This window comes from Danio rerio, chromosome 4 (assembly GCF_052040795.2).
Source record: "Danio rerio strain M-AB ecotype USA chromosome 4, GRCz13ab, whole genome shotgun sequence".
NCBI classification, from domain to species: Eukaryota; Metazoa; Chordata; class Actinopteri; order Cypriniformes; family Danionidae; genus Danio; species Danio rerio.
The window spans coordinates 36,096,933-36,115,462 of NC_141024.2; the positions used below are offsets into that span (position 1 = coordinate 36,096,933).

The 18,530-nt window shown below is 36.9% G+C and overlaps 1 protein-coding gene across 1 annotated transcript; it reads right to left on the reverse strand.

Moving 5' to 3' along the window:
- Window positions 1-1,856: 1,856 nt before the first annotated feature.
- LOC108183928 (uncharacterized) lies at window positions 1,857-18,451 on the reverse strand. Its single transcript, XM_087248894.1, has 3 exons — window positions 18,422-18,451; window positions 17,401-17,549; window positions 1,857-4,468 (listed from the first exon to the last, which is right to left on the reverse strand). The coding sequence occupies exons 2-3, from the start codon at window positions 17,483-17,485 to the stop codon at window positions 3,291-3,293; spliced, it is 1,263 nt and encodes a 420-aa protein (XP_087105020.1). The 5' UTR covers window positions 17,486-17,549; window positions 18,422-18,451; the 3' UTR covers window positions 1,857-3,290.
- Between the last annotated feature and the right edge of the window lie 79 nt (window positions 18,452-18,530).

Genomic DNA, 18,530 nt, shown 5'->3' on the forward strand with positions numbered 1-18,530 from the left:
ATTCTGAAAGACAAGTTACACGAGTAATTTGAAAACAACAGTGAGTGGCTAAATAATAGAGTTTATGCAACTTACACATAATTAAAATCCAGAAATTATCAATACAAGATTACCTCAATGTGAAAATAGTAGATAGCAGATCTTTTTATTGATATTAATATTATTTAGGCATTTTAACATCAATTTATATACTTTAACTTGGTGATAGATGGGAATAGATCACCCAAACTAACAATTCTGTCATTTAGCCTCATCCTTTACTTGTTCCAAACATATTTAACTCTTTTTTCTGCTGAACAATAAAGAGGATATATTGAATAAAGCTGGAAAACTGTAACTATGTCTGCCTTTCTCATCTTTATCCCATTTCTCTTGCCATAATCTATTAACACCTTCTTTAATTATTGTCTTGATTTCTGATTTGCTAAGAGGAACTTGTATTTCTATTTGATTTGATTATGCTTGCAATCCGTCATTGACAACATTATTAGACAGTTTTATTCACTAGTAAAATCAGACATTTGTCATTATTAGATTATATTCAACAATATGTGGGCTAGAGTAGTTATACTGACACTGTAAAGATTTATTTTCATGCACAACTCTGTTCGCTATGAAAGAAAAAAACAAATCAAATGCTTGTCGTAATCATAACTCTAAAACGAGATATGATCATTTAAATGAAGTGCACGATTTCGGTTTTATTTTGACTGCAAAGTGCTTGTTCATACTTCGCGCTGCTCCCAAACAATCACTCTGTGCCACAAACTGAATATTATTTACAACTGTATTACCTGTTACTTACAACATTTGCAAGTTCTGTTCACTAAAGTAGACGTGCGCACGTCTATAATTAAGTTGAGCGCGCTCTCACGGTCAGCAGCTCACATCACGTGTGATTTCCCGGCTGCGAAAACATCATTATATGAAGACAAGAATGACATTTTCAGGTGAATTATACCTTATAAATACAGTATGTGACTCTTTTAACATCATTTGGAAGTGTCTATGTCACTTAGCAATGTATGTGAAACAATGAAAAGACTTGTGCGGCCGCCTTTTTTTCTCTCCTTAACTTGAAATTATGAGTGACAGAATCGTAGAAATGCTGGATTAAGATCGTCAAGGGGGTCGAATCGAGATCGCAATCTTTTTAAGATTAATTGTGCAGCTCTAATCCCTAATCATAACTCCTGTACAGCAGTCCCACAAATTTCTGACACTCGATGACACTGAAATACCCTGTCAGAAAAGTCAAGTGGCTGTCAATGAGCTTTTTACAGTGTCTGCTATAATGTTAATGCTGTTGTTGTGTGTTTACATTGATGAGTATGGCCACTGTGTTAAATGCACAGTACTGTTACGATCCTATTGCCACATTAGATCATTATGATAACATATACCTTCAGTCATTTCCTGAAGATAAATACCCAAAAATAACACAACTGGAATAAGTACAGCAGTCGCGATCGTCTGATCTCATATGAAGCAAGAAATCGCGAGGACATATGATGACGTGTGCAGGTACTGTAGTGCTGTCCCAATTCTTAGGGGTAAAATTTGAAGCCCTTCAACTTAACCCTCAGTTGTAAGCGCCAAGGGGAAGGGGTACAAAAATAGAATTGAGATTAGGCCTTAATATTCAATCCACATAAATTTATTAAAAGTGTTAAGTTAACTTAATTTGTGTTGTGACAACATGAAAGAATTGTGCGGAACCCTGCACAAATATGGTTGTCGGTTCATAATAAGTTGAAGCACATTGTCAGGTTTTGCTGTATTTGGCTTAAGCGTTCTTGGGTGGCTCGCAAATGTATAGATAACTCTAATACATAAAATAAGTAAGCTGACCAAAGTTCTTACGGGCAGAAGACTTTATTGAAGACAATTAATTGTGCAGTTCATCAGCAGTGATGTTAACTTCTCTGTCTTCAAGTAACTTAAACCAAAATACAGTCTGTGAGACACTAATATATAACAAAGGATGAAACCCCCCTGGAGATTACCCAACTGCTTTGGTTGGGTCACATCTCCTGAGTTCCTCTAGGTCATTTGGTTCACATCTTATCAGAAGTAGATACTTGTTGCATATGAAACAAGCCAATACAATCTATCAACATATAGAGTTATTTTGCCTTCTTGCAGCCCGATAGCAACTCTCACAACCCGGTACTGGGCTGTGACCCCTGATCTACACGACAAAACAGCTGGCAAAATCTTCACCCCTCTTTAGTTGAGTTTAAATTTTCAGGTGTACAAAGGGTTTCATTATCAGTAACTTGATATGCATTCAAGAGTTCACACTTGTTTGGCATGCTATCCTGAGAGAGACCTAAACTCACAAGATCCTCGAGCCCTATGCTCCCTCCCGTAAGCAGGACGAGAGGGGAGTGTGAGCTCAGGTAGATCTCGATGAACTCCCCAGACTTCTTTCTATTCTAATGACAGATATAGGGTCGGCTAAAGGGAGATATAAGGTTTACTAAGAGCTCGACTATGGTGCCAATTTAATGTTCAGTTTACTTAGATTGTGTGTTTTTGGACTGTGGGAGAAAACCAGGGGAAATCCACGCGAGCACAGGGAGAATGACCAAACTCTGCACAAAAAGTCAACTGGTTAGCAGGGACTTTAACCTGAGACATTCTTACTGTGAGGCAACAGTGCTAACCACTGGCTAATCATTGGCTGCCGTGTTGCCCAATCTAGAAAGGAGGGGGAGTAAGGGTGGGAGAGGGATTCTGCAAGACAAGGATAACAGAGTTAAGCTACGGTCACACTGGGCTTTTCCTCCCTTAGACTTCCATTCATACGCACGCGAATGCGTCAGACTAGAAACAGGGTCATGTGTCAAGTTTCGCAGGTTGCTGAGGTGCAAAGTTTAAGCTTTGTGAACTCTTACCTGCGAAATCGCATCACTTGACTGCGTGAGACCAATCGAGGATCAAAACATGACCTTTCTGGACAGAAATTTAAACCATGGAGCAATTGCTCACTTTTTTAATTTCTAAAAATCTTGTTTGATCCCGCCCCTTTTAACAGCACCGTACGACAGAATTTCACAATCTCAACGTCTAGTGTGACCGCAGCTTTGTGTTCTGATTATCTATAGAGAGTCAGGAATCATCTGATTGGTGAATCATGTTTTAGCTAATGCAGGACCAGCTGTGGATAATCATAAGCATGTGATCCTCTCGAAAGTAGTTTATAAATAAACTTCACTTGAATGAACAGCCAAACTACGTAAAAAAGCTGCCGTTTTGAATATACCCGTGTTTGTGTGGACAAGGCCTCAATGTTGAGGATTCTGCTCTCCATTGTGAATCTTCATGTGAGTGTTGAGGCTTCTTTTACTTTTAAAGCCCTTTCCACACTCACTGCATCTAAAACGATCCTCTCTTGAGTGAATCTTCATGTGTTTCTTAATGTAGTCTTTGCGTGTGAGACTCTTTCCACACTGATCACATGTGAACACTATGGTTCCAGTGTGACCATTCATGTGGTTCTTGAGGCTAGTTTTGGTTGTGAAGCTCTTTCCACACTGAGCACATGTAAACGGCTTCTCTCCGGTGTGAGTTCTAATGTGGTGTTTGAGTGAGCTTATATGTGGAAAACTTTTACCACACTCTGTGCATGTGTAAGGTTTCTCTCCAGTGTGAATCCTCATGTGGATGTAAAGGTCTTGTTTTTGACCAAAACTCTTTCCACACTGTTCGCAGGTGTGAGGTTTCTCCCTAGTGTGAACTCTCATGTGAGCAATCAGGGTCAGCTTTAGACTGAAACTCTTTCTACAAAGTATACAGCTAAAAGGCCTCTCTCCAGTGTGAGTTCTCATGTGTGCTGCAAGGCTTCTTGCATTATAGTAGCTTTTTCCACACTGTTGGCATGTGCACGGCCTCTTTCCAGTGTGAATTCTCATGTGAGTATTAAAGCTTTGTTTTTGACCAAAACTCTTTCCACACTGTTCGCAGGTGTAAGGTTTCTCCCCTGTGTGAACTCTCATGTGAACATCAAGGTTTGGCTTATGACAGAAACTCTTTCCACACTGCTTACAGCTGAAAGGCTTCTCCCCAGTGTGAATTCTCATGTGTGCTGCAAAGTTTCCAACATGATAAAAGCTTTTTCCACACTCTTGGCATGTGAACTTCCTCTCTCCAGTGTGAATTCTCATGTGGGCTTTAAAGCCTTGTATTTGACCAAAACTCTTTCCACACTGTTCGCAGGTGTAAGGTTGCTCCCTAGTGTGAACTCTCATGTGAACATCAAGCTTTGACTTCTGACTGAAACTCTTTCTACACTGTTTACAGCTGAAATTACACCCAGATTTGGATTTCCGAGGTCTTCCGTGTGATGAAGTCTTTTTAGTCAGTGTGGGTTTTTCATCAGTCATTATTTCTTGGGGTTTCATAAACTGCTGTTTCTCATCTATTTCATTCTGTCCATGAGTCTCTTCTTTCAGCACCATCAGATCTAAAAAAAAAAAAAAAAAAAAAGTTAACTTTAGTATAAAGGCTCAAAGCGATAAGCAAGAAATGGATGTTTCACCCACAAATGAAAATGACCTTACCATTTACTCTCCATCATGGTAGTTTTAAACATTTCCTTTATTGTGGAACACAGTAAGCCAGTAGGGTTTTTTTTCTTTTTTTAATATCTTCTTTTGTGTTCAACAGGATTAAGAAACACATAAAGGTTTAAAACCACACGAGAGAGAGTAAATGGTGAGGCTATTTTCATTTCTGCATCAACTATTCCTTTAAAAGGTTCCAACAATTACCAATTTTTTACAAGATGTAAAATAAGTCTTTGGTGTTCCCAGAATGTGTCTGAGGTTTCAGCTCAAAATCAGATCATATACCTTGTAGAATATTTAATTTAGGGGTCAGAGGAAAACCAAGCTCTTCTTGTGCCTGTGGCTTTAAATGGAAATACATGTTTAGAGTTACTGAAGTTTGTCCTGCGCTCTTGCGTTTTTTTTTAGTTACATCTATGGTTTGGTGCGTTATTCTTATCGTTGCTATTATTCAAAAGAAGGTAATGATTCACACTCAATTGCTTTGTACTGTTTTTATTTTTACTTTTTCTTACATTGTATGAGTGATAACGGTCAAACAGACGTTTCGGCACAAAGCCTTCCACAGTGTGTGGCATGATTCTCTAACTCCACCCTTTTATCCCATAGTCAATCACAATGTGCAATTAGTTAGACTGTCACTCTCATTTCATTATCCATTAATCAAACAATAACTTATAATCTTCACAGCAATAACAAAACAAACAATCTTCCCATTTCCGACCTCACTCTACAGAGATAAAGTGTATCAACTATTATCATTAATCAGGTGTACATCAATACAATAAAATTCTAACAGTTGACATTAAAAGTTTTCTACATTTAACAATTACCCAAAGATTAAAAATCACAAGTCTTACCTTTACCTCTACCCATTTAACTAATTATACAGGAAACATTTACCCTCATATTCAAAAACAATTTGCGAAACATACTGAAGGATTCGGATTTCTGCTTTCCAATTCGTCTCATCATGGACCACTGTTTATCCTTTTCATCATCCTGTTTCTTAGTATTTAACTGTGAATTGATTTTAACTATGACTAAGTTAAAACTGCTTACTGTAAGAATGTTCTGTGTCCTTGTTTCTCTTTTTGCCTGTCTATTTTAACTTTGTTTTCAGGAGACACACAGACCAGGTCATAGGTCATGGAGACCTCTCTCTCTCTCTCTCTCTATCTGTTCCTATGACTAGAGGTCCAATACAGAGGAGAAGAAGACACCTGTTTTATTGTCCTGATATATTGCCTATAATATTATAGCTGTTTGATTGATCTGTTTTTGAGTATAATTAATTTTAATGTAATTCCTTTCTGTGTGGAGATAGACTGTGTGGAGTAAAGATATTGCAGCAGACTGTTGATGGAAACAGTCTTGAACCAGCCTGATAACACAGCTGAACGTACAAGAAACATCCTTGAGTCTTTCACACAGATGGTCTTTTGTGTCTATTGTGTTCCTGGTTTAGCTTTGTACAGGTCGGAGATCAGCTCCTAATAACTTAAGGCGACCTCACCTCTAGGCATCAGGTCGCCATCCATATCTGGAGACAGATACAATGCTTTCTTTGACGCACGCATTAAGGCCATCCATATCTGGAAGTAGATACTATGTTTCTTTGACGCATGTATTTAGAATTGTCTATTTCTGTTGTAACCAATGAGAACTGTGTCTACCTGGATCCCACCCTTTCTGGACTTGTGTAAAGAGTATAATTGTTCGATTGTTGAAACTGTAAGCAGAGCGGCCTAGGAACTCATTGAGAGTGTTGAAGCTGGCTTCTGCGAATGAAACTGCAAACTATCTTCAGTAAACTTAATTTATTTTTTTAAAATCTCTGACTCCGGCTCTTCTTCATCTACCAGACTGGTCATTCTTTGGGTTAAACTGTATACAATCCCTACAGTTTTGGTGGAGGATGCGGGCACTTGTTTACTGGTAACACCATTGATCAATCAACAAAATGAAGGTAGGAAGATTTAAAATTATAAGACTAGGGATTGTCTGTGAAGTAGTGGGTAGTAACGGAACGTTTTTGGTTCTCATTTAGACGTAAATGAAAGGCGCCGGTGGATTCACAGAATTTTGTGGTAGATTGCTGTGGAATCCCTTAGCGAGCTGGTGCATTTTGTGGTACACCTATAGCGATACTGATAAGTGTAACAGTAATTGAGAGGTGTACCTTCTCCTTCACCCGGAGTTAGGGTACTCATTTGATGGGTGTTTAGGAGGCTTTTGGGACATTCTCGGGCATAAAACCTGGACTGGTTTTCTATTTAGTAGTGGACTAAATTAACCCGAGATTGTAATTGAGTTCCACCACTGCTATCTAACTGCATTACAGACAAAAGGCATGCCATAAGAATAGTGTAGGTCAGATTATTAGGGAAAGAAATAATTGAATAAAAATAACATATAACATTATAATAGAGATCCATTAGATAGTAGTGGCCACAAAAGTCAGACAAGATACCTAGAAATATCAGGGTGAGGTTGATTGATCAATGATGCACCAGGAGCAATCCCGAGAAAATTATGACCCTAACTGGATTGGACCGGTCTGGACAGTTTGCACATCTTGGGATGGTTTGCAGATTCATCAAGCAGAAGCCAAGCGCTGTTGGTAAGAGTGCCCTCTCAATTTCTTGTTGCTTTTGGTGTTGAACTCAGATATAAAAAGAAATAGATGAGAGCAGAATGCAGTAAATGGCTCAGCTAAGCTCTCAGGTTTAAAATGATTTTAGAACTGATTTTAAGAAAAAAAAAAAAAATTTTATTATTCCTTTGGCATTTAATTTTCATTGAAAAGCTAAAATCTAAATATTGAGTGTCGAGTAGCAAAATCGCAAGCACAGAAACTGGCAGTAACATTATGGGAATAAAGAATAGCTTATGTTTTGTCTTAGAAGATAAGATTCTGTGTGACTGCACTGCTACCTTGGTTTAGCCCTCAACATGACTGGTTTTGGCTGTAAAAGTAACAGAGACATGTCTGAATAAAAATATGCCATGTAAGTCTGTGCAAACAAGCAGCTTCATGGTTGGATTTATATATTTTTAATAATATATATGTAACATAAATGGGGGTTTCAAATAATACTTTGATGGATGCAGTTAACCCCTGAAAGATCTAAAACTATTGTTGACTGTAACAGCATTACTTTGAAAATGCATGTCAACTCTGTTTTATATGTTTTAGGACGGGCTCTAGTAAAAATATATTACAATGAAATTATGTTATTGAGGTTAATGTTATGTTTAATGAATGTTTAAATTTAGTAAACATGCATTTTCGTTATAGATTGCTCAAAACTCTCTTTCTCTCTCTTTAGATGTCAGCTAAGAGCTGCTATCTGCCTGTTCCATAACAATTGATAAGCACAGTGCTCAGTTGGAAATCACAATTTAAAGGAAATGCTAGAATGAATACAGAAATTCTACATTTCAATTTGTATGCACTAAAAGAGGTATTAGTAATTAAAAATCAAAGTTAACAAATAAGAGATTGCAAAATGCTTTTGTTTGTTTTCCCAGTGATGGGTTGTGGCTGGAAAGGGCACCAGCTGCATAAAAACGTGCTGGATAGGTTGGCAGTTCATTCCGCTGTGGCAACCCCGGATTAATAAAGGGACTAAGTGAACAGAGAAATGAATGAATGAAAGTGCTTTTGTTAAAGCATCTTGAAAAACACTAATATACCCGCTGAGCTATAGAGATAATTAATTTGAACAGTTGTTATTACTGTTTGGAAATTTCTTGTCTTGTCTTCAGCGGTTTATTACTGTTTGTAACTTTTGTCTTATCTTTAGTCTCCACCATCACATACAGGGCCTGATGGCTATACTGAGGTAGTAGACCCTGACACTGAATGGATCAGGGTGATATCTAAACTCCCTGAATAATCTCAGCTTGATATTCAGTTGATTTAAGTGTTTGATTAACCTGTCTCAATGTTTAAATTCTAGTAGGTAGTCTCAATGGCTTTCATGGTTCTTGACTGCACTTTCCCAAGTTTGCAGAAAATTCTGAATCAAGGAGGAAGCCTGCACAGGAGCTTGCAGTGTGAGTGGCAGTTGACCGGTGGGCACGAAGGGGGGTTCCCTAAGACGGGTAAGATTTTCCCTTGGCCAAAGCGGAAAACAACCTAAGGCATGGGACCCCTCGTAAACCCCGGGGCATCTACCCGAAAAGGGGGATGTTTAATGTGAAAGATGGTGCTGGACTGGGGTGATGCTCTATCGGCCTAAAGCATCCTTAGAGGGGAACTGTTTGAAGTTACAGTAATCTGCCTCAGTGGCCCCGTCCAGACCTGATCACGAGAATCCTGCTTTTATTGAGGACATGTCTGTCCTTGTGACAAGCATCAATGGACTATGCCAGGGTATGATACCCTGAAGGAGATGATTGGTAAAAAGATAATGGCAATGGGCTTTCAAGAACCATTGGAGACAGTACAGTTTCTTAAAATTTTACCAATATCAATGTGGTTGGCTGCTTTAACAGCACTGGATATATAAGGTTTGATTTTTAAGAATGCTGAATTCCTGAATGTGAAGCTGAGATGATTTTTAACTGATGTGTCTGATTTTTCATAGTATTTTACTGATGCAGGTCCTTATGCATGACGAAGGACATTTTCGAGATGGTGTTGGCTAAAGATAAGGACTGGCTGTGAGATGGTTTGGATAACACAGCTGAATGGAATTAAGCAGTTAAGGTAAAATAATTACAAGAAATTCTCATAGTCTTTAAATAGTTCCAACTGAGTTTTAAGAGATCAAACTTTTGACATTTGGAACGTTAATGAATGATTAAAGATTCTGAATTGCAATAATTTTAATGTTATAGTCTAAGACTATAGAAAAATCATGTGCATGAAACAGAGAGACAGAGACTGTTTGAGTGAAGCCATGAGTTGTGTTTTGTTTCTGTTATCGACTTGCTTAGCAACGATATTAAGAAAACAAAATGCCCCAGCTGATTGTCTCAGAAAAGACATTGATTATGAACAGAAACTTTGAAACTTGATAAAAGATCATGTAAATCCAGTTGAAACTGGACAGAGAATTTTAAGAATAAATTTGTGCGAGTTCAACACCTAAAGCAAACTTAGTTATGAACTGTCACAATATTCATATCTATGGTACAATAATGCTTATTGTCCTGAGGGAATGATTTGTCCCTGTTGTATGAATATTGTCACTAACCTCTGGAATGAGTGTTATATAATTACAGATTCTATAAGCGAAATGCCAGACATTGCAGAAGTCAATAATGCTGAGTTAATCTGATGAAAAGATGATGCAGACCATGAGATGAGCGTTAAATGGATGGGTTATCCGGCTCTGTTTGCAATCGTTAATAATGACTTCTTTTCCTGATTCAGATTACTCTCTGGAATAATAATAATTTTAAAACAAGTTTTATTAGCTGTGAAATTGAAGACTGCAATCCATATCAGGTTACAAACCCATGTCTAAATTGACTGAGAAGTTCAAAGGTTAATTACAGTTAATTCTTTGCTATCTGAATATTAATGTTAAATATTTTAGACTTGATGGCATTTAAACAGTGACATTGGCTAAGTCACTAACCACAATAGTCCAGAAAGCATCCTCACTCTAGCATAGGAAAAATAAGCAGAGAATTGAGTTGAAGTCATTTGTGTTAAAGGCAAATGCTGCAGTAAATCACTCTGTCTATGTGTGTGTGTCCTCAATGGTAGAGGAACATAATCGTTTGGATGTTGTATAGAACAAAGAGATAAAGTTGAATGAAAGTGTTTGCATCTGATGGTTAAATTCAGTAAGAAGTATTTATACTGCTGCAGCAAAAATGAACATTTTAGTAAACAGAAATGCAGCGTGAACTTTAACAGCATTTTTAAGCAGTCAAGTCAACTCAAGTTAATATTATTATTGTGAATACTGACAAGTTTTACAGAAACTTAGACTGTCTTTAAATGAAAATTTAGTAGTCCATATCCAAGCAAGAGTCTTGATTATATGTGGTAAAAGAGTTGTTAACTCAGTCTGTTCTTGTTCAATTGGTAATGCTTTTAAACAGGTTTTACTGTCAAATGACAGGTATGAAAGATTTTCAAATAATCAAAAGTTTTAGCAAATAACTAACCTGTGAGCAATTCTAATTGACCAGACAGTAAGAATCAAATGAATTTTATACAAAATCATACTGTTTGCTTCTGATTATGTTGACTGGTTTAGTCAGAGTAAAGTAAATGGTACAAATGACACGTTGAGAAGATAATCATAAGGTTTAGTCTTATTTCTGTTAAAAGATGCTTGAGTTTGATCTTTGTTGAATTTGACTAAGATTTTATTAAACCCCTAAAACGTGGGAACAAAAGAAATGGATTCACAATCCCTCTTATTGCATGTTAATGACTTGGATTAATAGTTTGTAAAAACCATTACATCTTTCTTGGTCTTTAGGTAACAGGTAATATCTATATCTAGTCTCTTTGAGGTGACTGAGGGTCTGGCTCAATTCATTTAGCCCGGCTTCCAGAGAGTGGATTTGATATTAGTTTGTTAACTGTGAAGGTGAATTTGGCTCATTATGGCCAGGACAAGGGTGCTTGTACACTTCCTATCAATGATACAGAGGAATGTGTAGCATCACTCCAATCACATCATTATTTGAATGAAAAGATATTTTAAGTGGACTTGACTGACATGGAGTTCAGCGAGGTGATAATTAAACATGGTAATGGTGCTGAATTGGACTATTGTGCTGTTGGCATGTTTAATGTGTGTTAATGTAAAAATGCTTCATTATTCTAATTTGAAGTTAGTGAACATGCTGATGAAGGTTTTAAAACTGGTGAAAATAAAGATGTTTTTGCAGGTCATGAATTTGAATCCTGAGTGGCTTAGGTCGAGTGGATGACCTTTTGTGTCTGATCAGAGGATCTCTGAGCACTAGAATTAGCCTGTATGTTTGAATTTAGAGTTGGAGCAAGTTGTAGATGCATCAGAGGAAGTATCGATGGAAATTATGAGTTGTTTACTTCTGGAGGACTTTTAGGGCTTGCGCATTTGTGTTCACATTCTGGACTTTAGTCCGCTGTTGTTTTTTGTATGTATTTACTTCTGCTTGCAGGACCCTTAATCCCACCGATGATGAGAAGCGTGAACTCCTTTTGTGGGTGGAGAGTGAAAGAGCCCTTAGCTTGGGGACTGGAATTTTTAGGTTCCAGCTTGTCCAAGAAGGGGTGAAGAAAACTCTGCGAACTTATTAAGGGAGCATGAGTCATTACTTTCACTCTCCTTAGTGACCTCACTGGCTGACCGGAAGTGGAGTTTGGACTCCATTCGGGTCAAAAGGGGGGACTGAAGGATTCGGATTTCTGCTTTCCAATTCGTCTCATCATGGACCACCGTTTATCCTTTTCATCATCCTGTTTCTTAGTATTTAACTGTGAATTGATTTTAACTATGACTAAGTTAAAACTGCTTACTGTAAGAATGTTCTGTGTCCTTGTTTCTCTTTTTGCCTGTCTATTTTAACTTTGTTTTCAGGAGACACACAGACCAGGTCATAGGTCATGGAGACCTCTCTCTCTCTCTCTCTCTATCTGTTCCTATGACTAGAGGTCCAATACAGAGGAGAAGAAGACACCTGTTTTATTGTCCTGATATATTGCCTATAATATTATAGCTGTTTGATTGATCTGTTTTTGAGTATAATTAATTTTAATGTAATTCCTTTCTGTGTGGAGATAGACTGTGTGGAGTAAAGATATTGCAGCAGACTGTTGATGGAAACAGTCTTGAACCAGCCTGATAACACAGCTGAACGTACAAGAAACATCCTTGAGTCTTTCACACAGATGGTCTTTTGTGTCTATTGTGTTCCTGGTTTAGCTTTGTACAGGTCGGAGATCAGCTCCTAATAACTTAAGGCGACCTCACCTCTAGGCATCAGGTCGCCATCCATATCTGGAGACAGATACAATGCTTTCTTTGACGCACGCATTAAGGCCATCCATATCTGGAAGTAGATACTATGTTTCTTTGACGCATGTATTTAGAATTGTCTATTTCTGTTGTAACCAATGAGAACTGTGTCTACCTGGATCCCACCCTTTCTGGACTTGTGTAAAGAGTATAATTGTTCGATTGTTGAAACTGTAAGCAGAGCGGCCTAGGAACTCATTGAGAGTGTTGAAGCTGGCTTCTGCGAATGAAACTGCAAACTATCTTCAGTAAACTTAATTTATTTTTTTAAAATCTCTGACTCCGGCTCTTCTTCATCTACCAGACTGGTCATTCTTTGGGTTAAACTGTATACAATCCCTACAATACGAAAAAACCTACATTCAAAAACCATTACTACATAAGAAAACAGCATATCAATTATCATCATATTTTTTAACAATTTACATGGATAATGAAATGAGAGTGACGGTCTAACTAATTACACATTGTGATTGACTATGGGATAAAAGGGTGGAGTTAGAGAATTATGCCACACACTGAGGAAGGCTTTGTGCCGAAATATCTGTTTGTCCGTTATCACCAGTAAAATGTAAGAAAAAGTAAAAATAAAAACAGTACGAAGCAATTAAGTGCGAATCATTACCTTCTTTTGAATAATAGCAACGATAAGATTAACGCACCAAACCAAAGAAGTAACTAAAAAAAAAACGCAAGCGCGCAGGACAAACTTCAGTAACTCTACACACGTTATTCATCAAACACCTGCTGCCAGCGTTCAACAAGATGTTTTTCGAAGAGATCAGCAAAATGACAGAAGAAAAAGCTGCTACATTCACATTCAGTACAGATGATGCGGAAAAGATTTTACTCCCTGGCCAAGTACTTAAGTCCACGATTTCAACTAAAGAAACGCTAGAACAAATGGAACAAAGACTGTTGGCATTCCGACAAAAAGAAGTCAGAATGGAGCTACACGCCCAAACATTAAGTGAGTACTACAGAAATTGTCGAATACCACGAGGACTGTGAATCCAGAAAGAATCAACGATAGGACGAGATAATGTTGAATTCTGCAAAAAATGGTGTAAAAATTCTCAACCATTGTTCGATGAATCTAGTGCTCCTGATTATTGACTTTACAAAGAAAGAAACGAAGTTACTATCTGAAAAGTTTGAAAATCATAAGATTAAAATGAATCAAACTTTTGACAAGAAACAACTAAATGAATTTCAAAAACAAATGGAGGAGAAACTTGAGAATTTCAAAAAGGAATTACTCAACTTCAAGATTCACAAATTTAAGAAAGACACTATGGACTATAAAGATCAAAAAGTGTACACTTGGATGTCGGAAAGATCGAAGCCCCATCCACAACGACAGAGAATGAACCACACAAGTGCTTCTGAATCAGATGACTCCTATGCTTCATCATCTCATACAAGATTTAGACAAAAAAAAGTTTTTTTTGGACCAGCCCCGTCGTTCCAAGCGCAATATTGGTCAAGGAAAGCAACAAGAAGAGGAAGTCGGACAAAAGGAAATAGAGAAGAACCTAGGGAGGTAACTTCACCTGAACATAATGTTTTTAATTAACTGGACAATCTTGTATTCAATCTATCAGACAAGGAATTATCCACTGAACAAACTGAAGTGTTGAGCAAAGGTTTATCATTTGTGCCATATAATACATCAGACCCTTTTATGATCAACGTTGAATTATTTAAATTCTTTAGAAATGTAAAATTGAGGAGTTTTTTTTATTCAAATATAAATGGAACCCCATATACACAACAATTTAAACCTAATAGAACGTTCACTCCAGTAGTTCATAATCATTCAGTAAACACCTTTTGTAGACTTGTTGAAAATGATGTAGAAAAAATGTGCAAGAATCAGAAAAAGCATCATATAAAAAACAAAAGTTAACTAGAAAACAAAAAGACGCTCTTTCCACATTAACCAATGATCCAACGTTGACTATTAAACGAGCAGATAAAGGTGGTGGAATTGTGATTATGAATACTAAAGTATACGCTGAGAAAGTAAAACTAATGCTCCAGGATAAGACTTTTAATAAGAGACTTGTTTTAAATCTGGCTAGCTCTTACAAAAAACAAATTGATGAGACTTTACAAATAGATTTAGATATGAAATGGATAAGTGAACAAGAATTTAAATATTTAAAAAGCATATTGTAGGTTAAAAAACTGTTTCAAAAAAGGTAAACTCGTTTGTGAAAGTACTCTATAATACCATAAAAAAACATATTACAATGTTTTATGAAGTGCAAGGGCACAAATTTAAAGAAAATGTATCTGTTTTCCCACTTCCGCTTTTTTTTCTAACCACCCCGGTGATGTCAGAAGCGGGACTTATCTGACAGACGCGCGCTGTTTACAGTGGGGCAGAGGAGCTAATAGCAGAAATGGTTGTTAGTTTTAGCGTAATTTATCATCATCATGCTATATTATTGTGTTTATGGGAACTGCACAAACTCTAGCCTGTCAACAGATCAAGTCCACAAGTTTCCTGTCGCTATTTTGGTTCGTGAAATGGGATGAATTCGATAAGACTTATAGCTGACGCGAACGGCGAAAAACACTCCTGGATCAGTCGGAGATGCAGCTCGATGAAAATGAGAGCTGTACACAGTACAGTCTACTGTATAAGTTTTGTGAGATGGTTTGCAGTTCACTGTCCAAGGGTCTGCAAATGTGGCTGGGTTTTCTGTATTATGTTATTTTATAAATCATACGGTGAATTTTAAAATGTATAACTGAGGAAGCGGGTGGTGAGTGAGGTGTCGCGGACGCCGCCCTATGCACTGATATAACTGAGGAGGTGTCGCGGACATAACTGAGGACGCGGGTGGTGAGGGTAGTGTCGCGGACGCCAGCCTCTCTATTCTGCCGTCCTATGCGCGGACATAACTGAGGACGCGGGTGGTGAGGGTAGTGTCGCGGATGCCAGCCTCTCTATTCTGCCGCCCTATGCGCGGACATAACTGAGGACGCGGGTGGTGAGGGTAGTGTCGCGGACGCCGCCATGGACGCGCCGGCCCTGGAGGTCTTCACAGGCTCGACGAGAATGCAGAACTTTGCACTACATTTGCTCTCCTTTCTAGATCCTTCCAGCGGGTTTACAAGGATGAGGCTGTCGGCATCTTTTTACACAGCATTCACAATTTAATACACATTAAAGACATGATGGTGTGGTACCCACATAAACGTTGGCCAACTTACTGAAAAATAATTTTAGGTTTACTTTTAAATGGGTCAGATGATTTATTTTTCTTTCAGTATACACACACTCACACAGATACTTATACATATATAAAGAGTAAAAATGCTGGTATTAACACTTTCTATGATTTTGTGCTATATGAATAAAACTTGAACTTGAGTTGAATTAGAATCTGAACTTGAATTAGGGTTATAGTTTATTTAACCATAAATGCAGATCAGATCTGTTGATCAAATCTTTGTAAATAATTTATACAGTAACAACTGTACTTGTATTTTTTATGGATTGTTGCCTAAATGGGATCTGATAGAGATAATTTTACAGTTTACCCAATGAAAAAAATGAGAAAAAGACACATATTTTAAAAACTTATTTAAATTTTTTTAATATTTGATGTTGCTTTTATTTTAATACAGAAGCTCTGAAAACCTTTTGTAAAATAAAAAAAGATTTTCCAGTACCTTGTTTACATGTTTCTGCATTATTCCAGACGTTCTGTGTTATTTGTGTTTTGTATTCACTTATCTACTATTAAAAATAGGGTCAATGTGGCATAACTCTGTTAAATGCTCATTAGTTTCTGTTACTGGTAAGTATCAATATTTATAGATGATTAATTCTAGCTTTGCTATTGCTAGAAAAGATTTCGTTATCATGCATATCTCTCTGTAAGCCAACACTGGCCTCACCATAAACCTGCTCGGTTCTTCTCACAATAGAGTTAAATTACACTTCTCTGCTGTTCTGTCTGCTGGTCTGTCCACAGGCTTATAATTGTATAGCTGTGGTCTGTCGTTTGTGTGAGCCTCTCAGAATATCTTATCTCGGCATCCAAACGCGCACCGCGATCCGTTGTCCCTCATCCGACTTCCGGTCTGGCGATTTTTCAGATGCGGAAGTAAATTTCCGTGACTAAAAACGACTCCAAACGGCTTAATAATAAACTTTAACGTATATTTTAAAGAAAATCTAGTTCCTACTTTACTCTTACACACATTGTCTCACTGGGGTGTCTAACCTACAATATACTTTTTAAGGCCTAAAAATTTGATTTTGGAATTTAAGACATTTAAAGACCCAGTTATTAGCCCTGTAATTAGTTATTATAATAATGATGTAATTCTAGATACTATCTGTGAGAACTAACAACTACTAGAAACAAGTTTAAACCCATAAAGAAGTTGGAATTGTGATTATTGTGACATTTGCAAATGGAAAGTACTAAGCCAACACTATCACTGTAATAGCAGATATCTTCTATGAGAATACTGTAGGTAAAATATTGTCAGCTCAGTCAAACTTTTTTAATTTATTGTTTTTATTTATCTTATATAGCGCCAGTGCTCAAGGACGCTTTATAAACAGTAGAGGAACAAGAAAAGCAATAACCTTAAGAAGGTAGAGAAAATGGGAGACTAATAATACATAAAATAATGACAAAAGACATGAGAACAAGTGATGAAAGAAACTCATTCCTGTCTTTCAATGAGTGCTTATGTGAATTTAGGAGAACTAGGCAGCACACTCAGGGCTGCAAGATGGATTTAATTTAGTGTTCTTATTATTAAAATATATCTGAATGAGAATCAAATGACTGAGTTGGTCTTTGACAATGAAAACTAACCTGTTTTTTCCTGTGGATCTTCCTGTTTGACTGTGAATGTTTCTTCAATCTTCACATCTTCACTCTCCTCTTTAATAAACGCCATCTTTATAACAGTGTGGAGATCAGTCGCTTCAGCAGGAGTTTTCTCTGTGTTTGGACACTTTATCCTGTTTAAAATTAACAAAACAATAAAATGTTCTGTTTAAAATTAAGAAAACAGTGAACAGAAACAAAATAACTTCTCTTCAACACTTGCTTCAACAGTTTCTTTATATGAGAGTAATTAACTATAAGAAATCAGGTAAAAGATTGCATTAATACTTATTACACACTTTTCTCGAGCAAGAAACAATAGCCACAAATGAGCTGATTAAAACTAGTACTCAATTTCATAGAGATAGGTTGGTTTTATATTCACACATTCTGACTTTTCCCTTTATAATATAATTTCATAAAAGTAATTTTTGCAAACTCTAAATAGCGAAATCATATTAGCAGCCAATAACTATCAAAGTACAACATTGTTCACAGTCAAATAAACAGTGTTAATGTTGTTTAGAAGTCACACTTGCATCCTATTCTAAGTAACATGGTAAACAATATAGAGACTTCTTAATGAACGAATGTGCGAATATAAAACCAACTTTACCTCTATCTATTTCTTATTTATAGTGATGTATACTTAGAATAGAATGACATTATGGTATTTAATAAATTAAACCTTCATTATAACACTTATTACACACTTTACTGTTACTTCACTTAAACTTTCTTCAGGTATGTTCTTAATTGTTTTGTTTGTTTTATTTATATTATTGTCTGCTTATAGCACTTTTTTGCCCAAGACAAATTTCCTCTCAGGAACAAAAGGTTTATCTTATCTTTATTTAAACAATAAACCTCATTACTGTGAGTTAAATAGTCCTACGTTAAATAAAGGGTTAAAATAAAATTGTCAGAAGCAGGTACATAGCACTAAATGAAAAACCTGAAACTTTAATCAATCGCTTTACATAAAGCTAAACGCTTTAAAACAAACCTTTCTCCTGTTGAATCACAGAGCGAGAGCGGCGCAGGCTTACGGCGTCACAAGCCACGCCAAAATAAAAGTCTTTTTTTAACCTTTTTTTGCCTCTGACTCTTAGTCA

What these genes read in the sequence shown, in the direction of transcription:
- LOC108183928 (XM_087248894.1), bottom strand. Translation starts at nt 17,485, where the DNA reads ATGGCGTTTATTAAAGAGGAGAGTGAAGATGTGAAGATTGAAGAAACA. An exon ending in AGATCCACAGGAAAAAACAG is followed by an intron (nt 4,469 to 17,400) that starts GTTAGTTTTCAT and finishes TTTTTTTTTTAG; the next exon opens with ATCTGATGGTGCTGAAAGAA.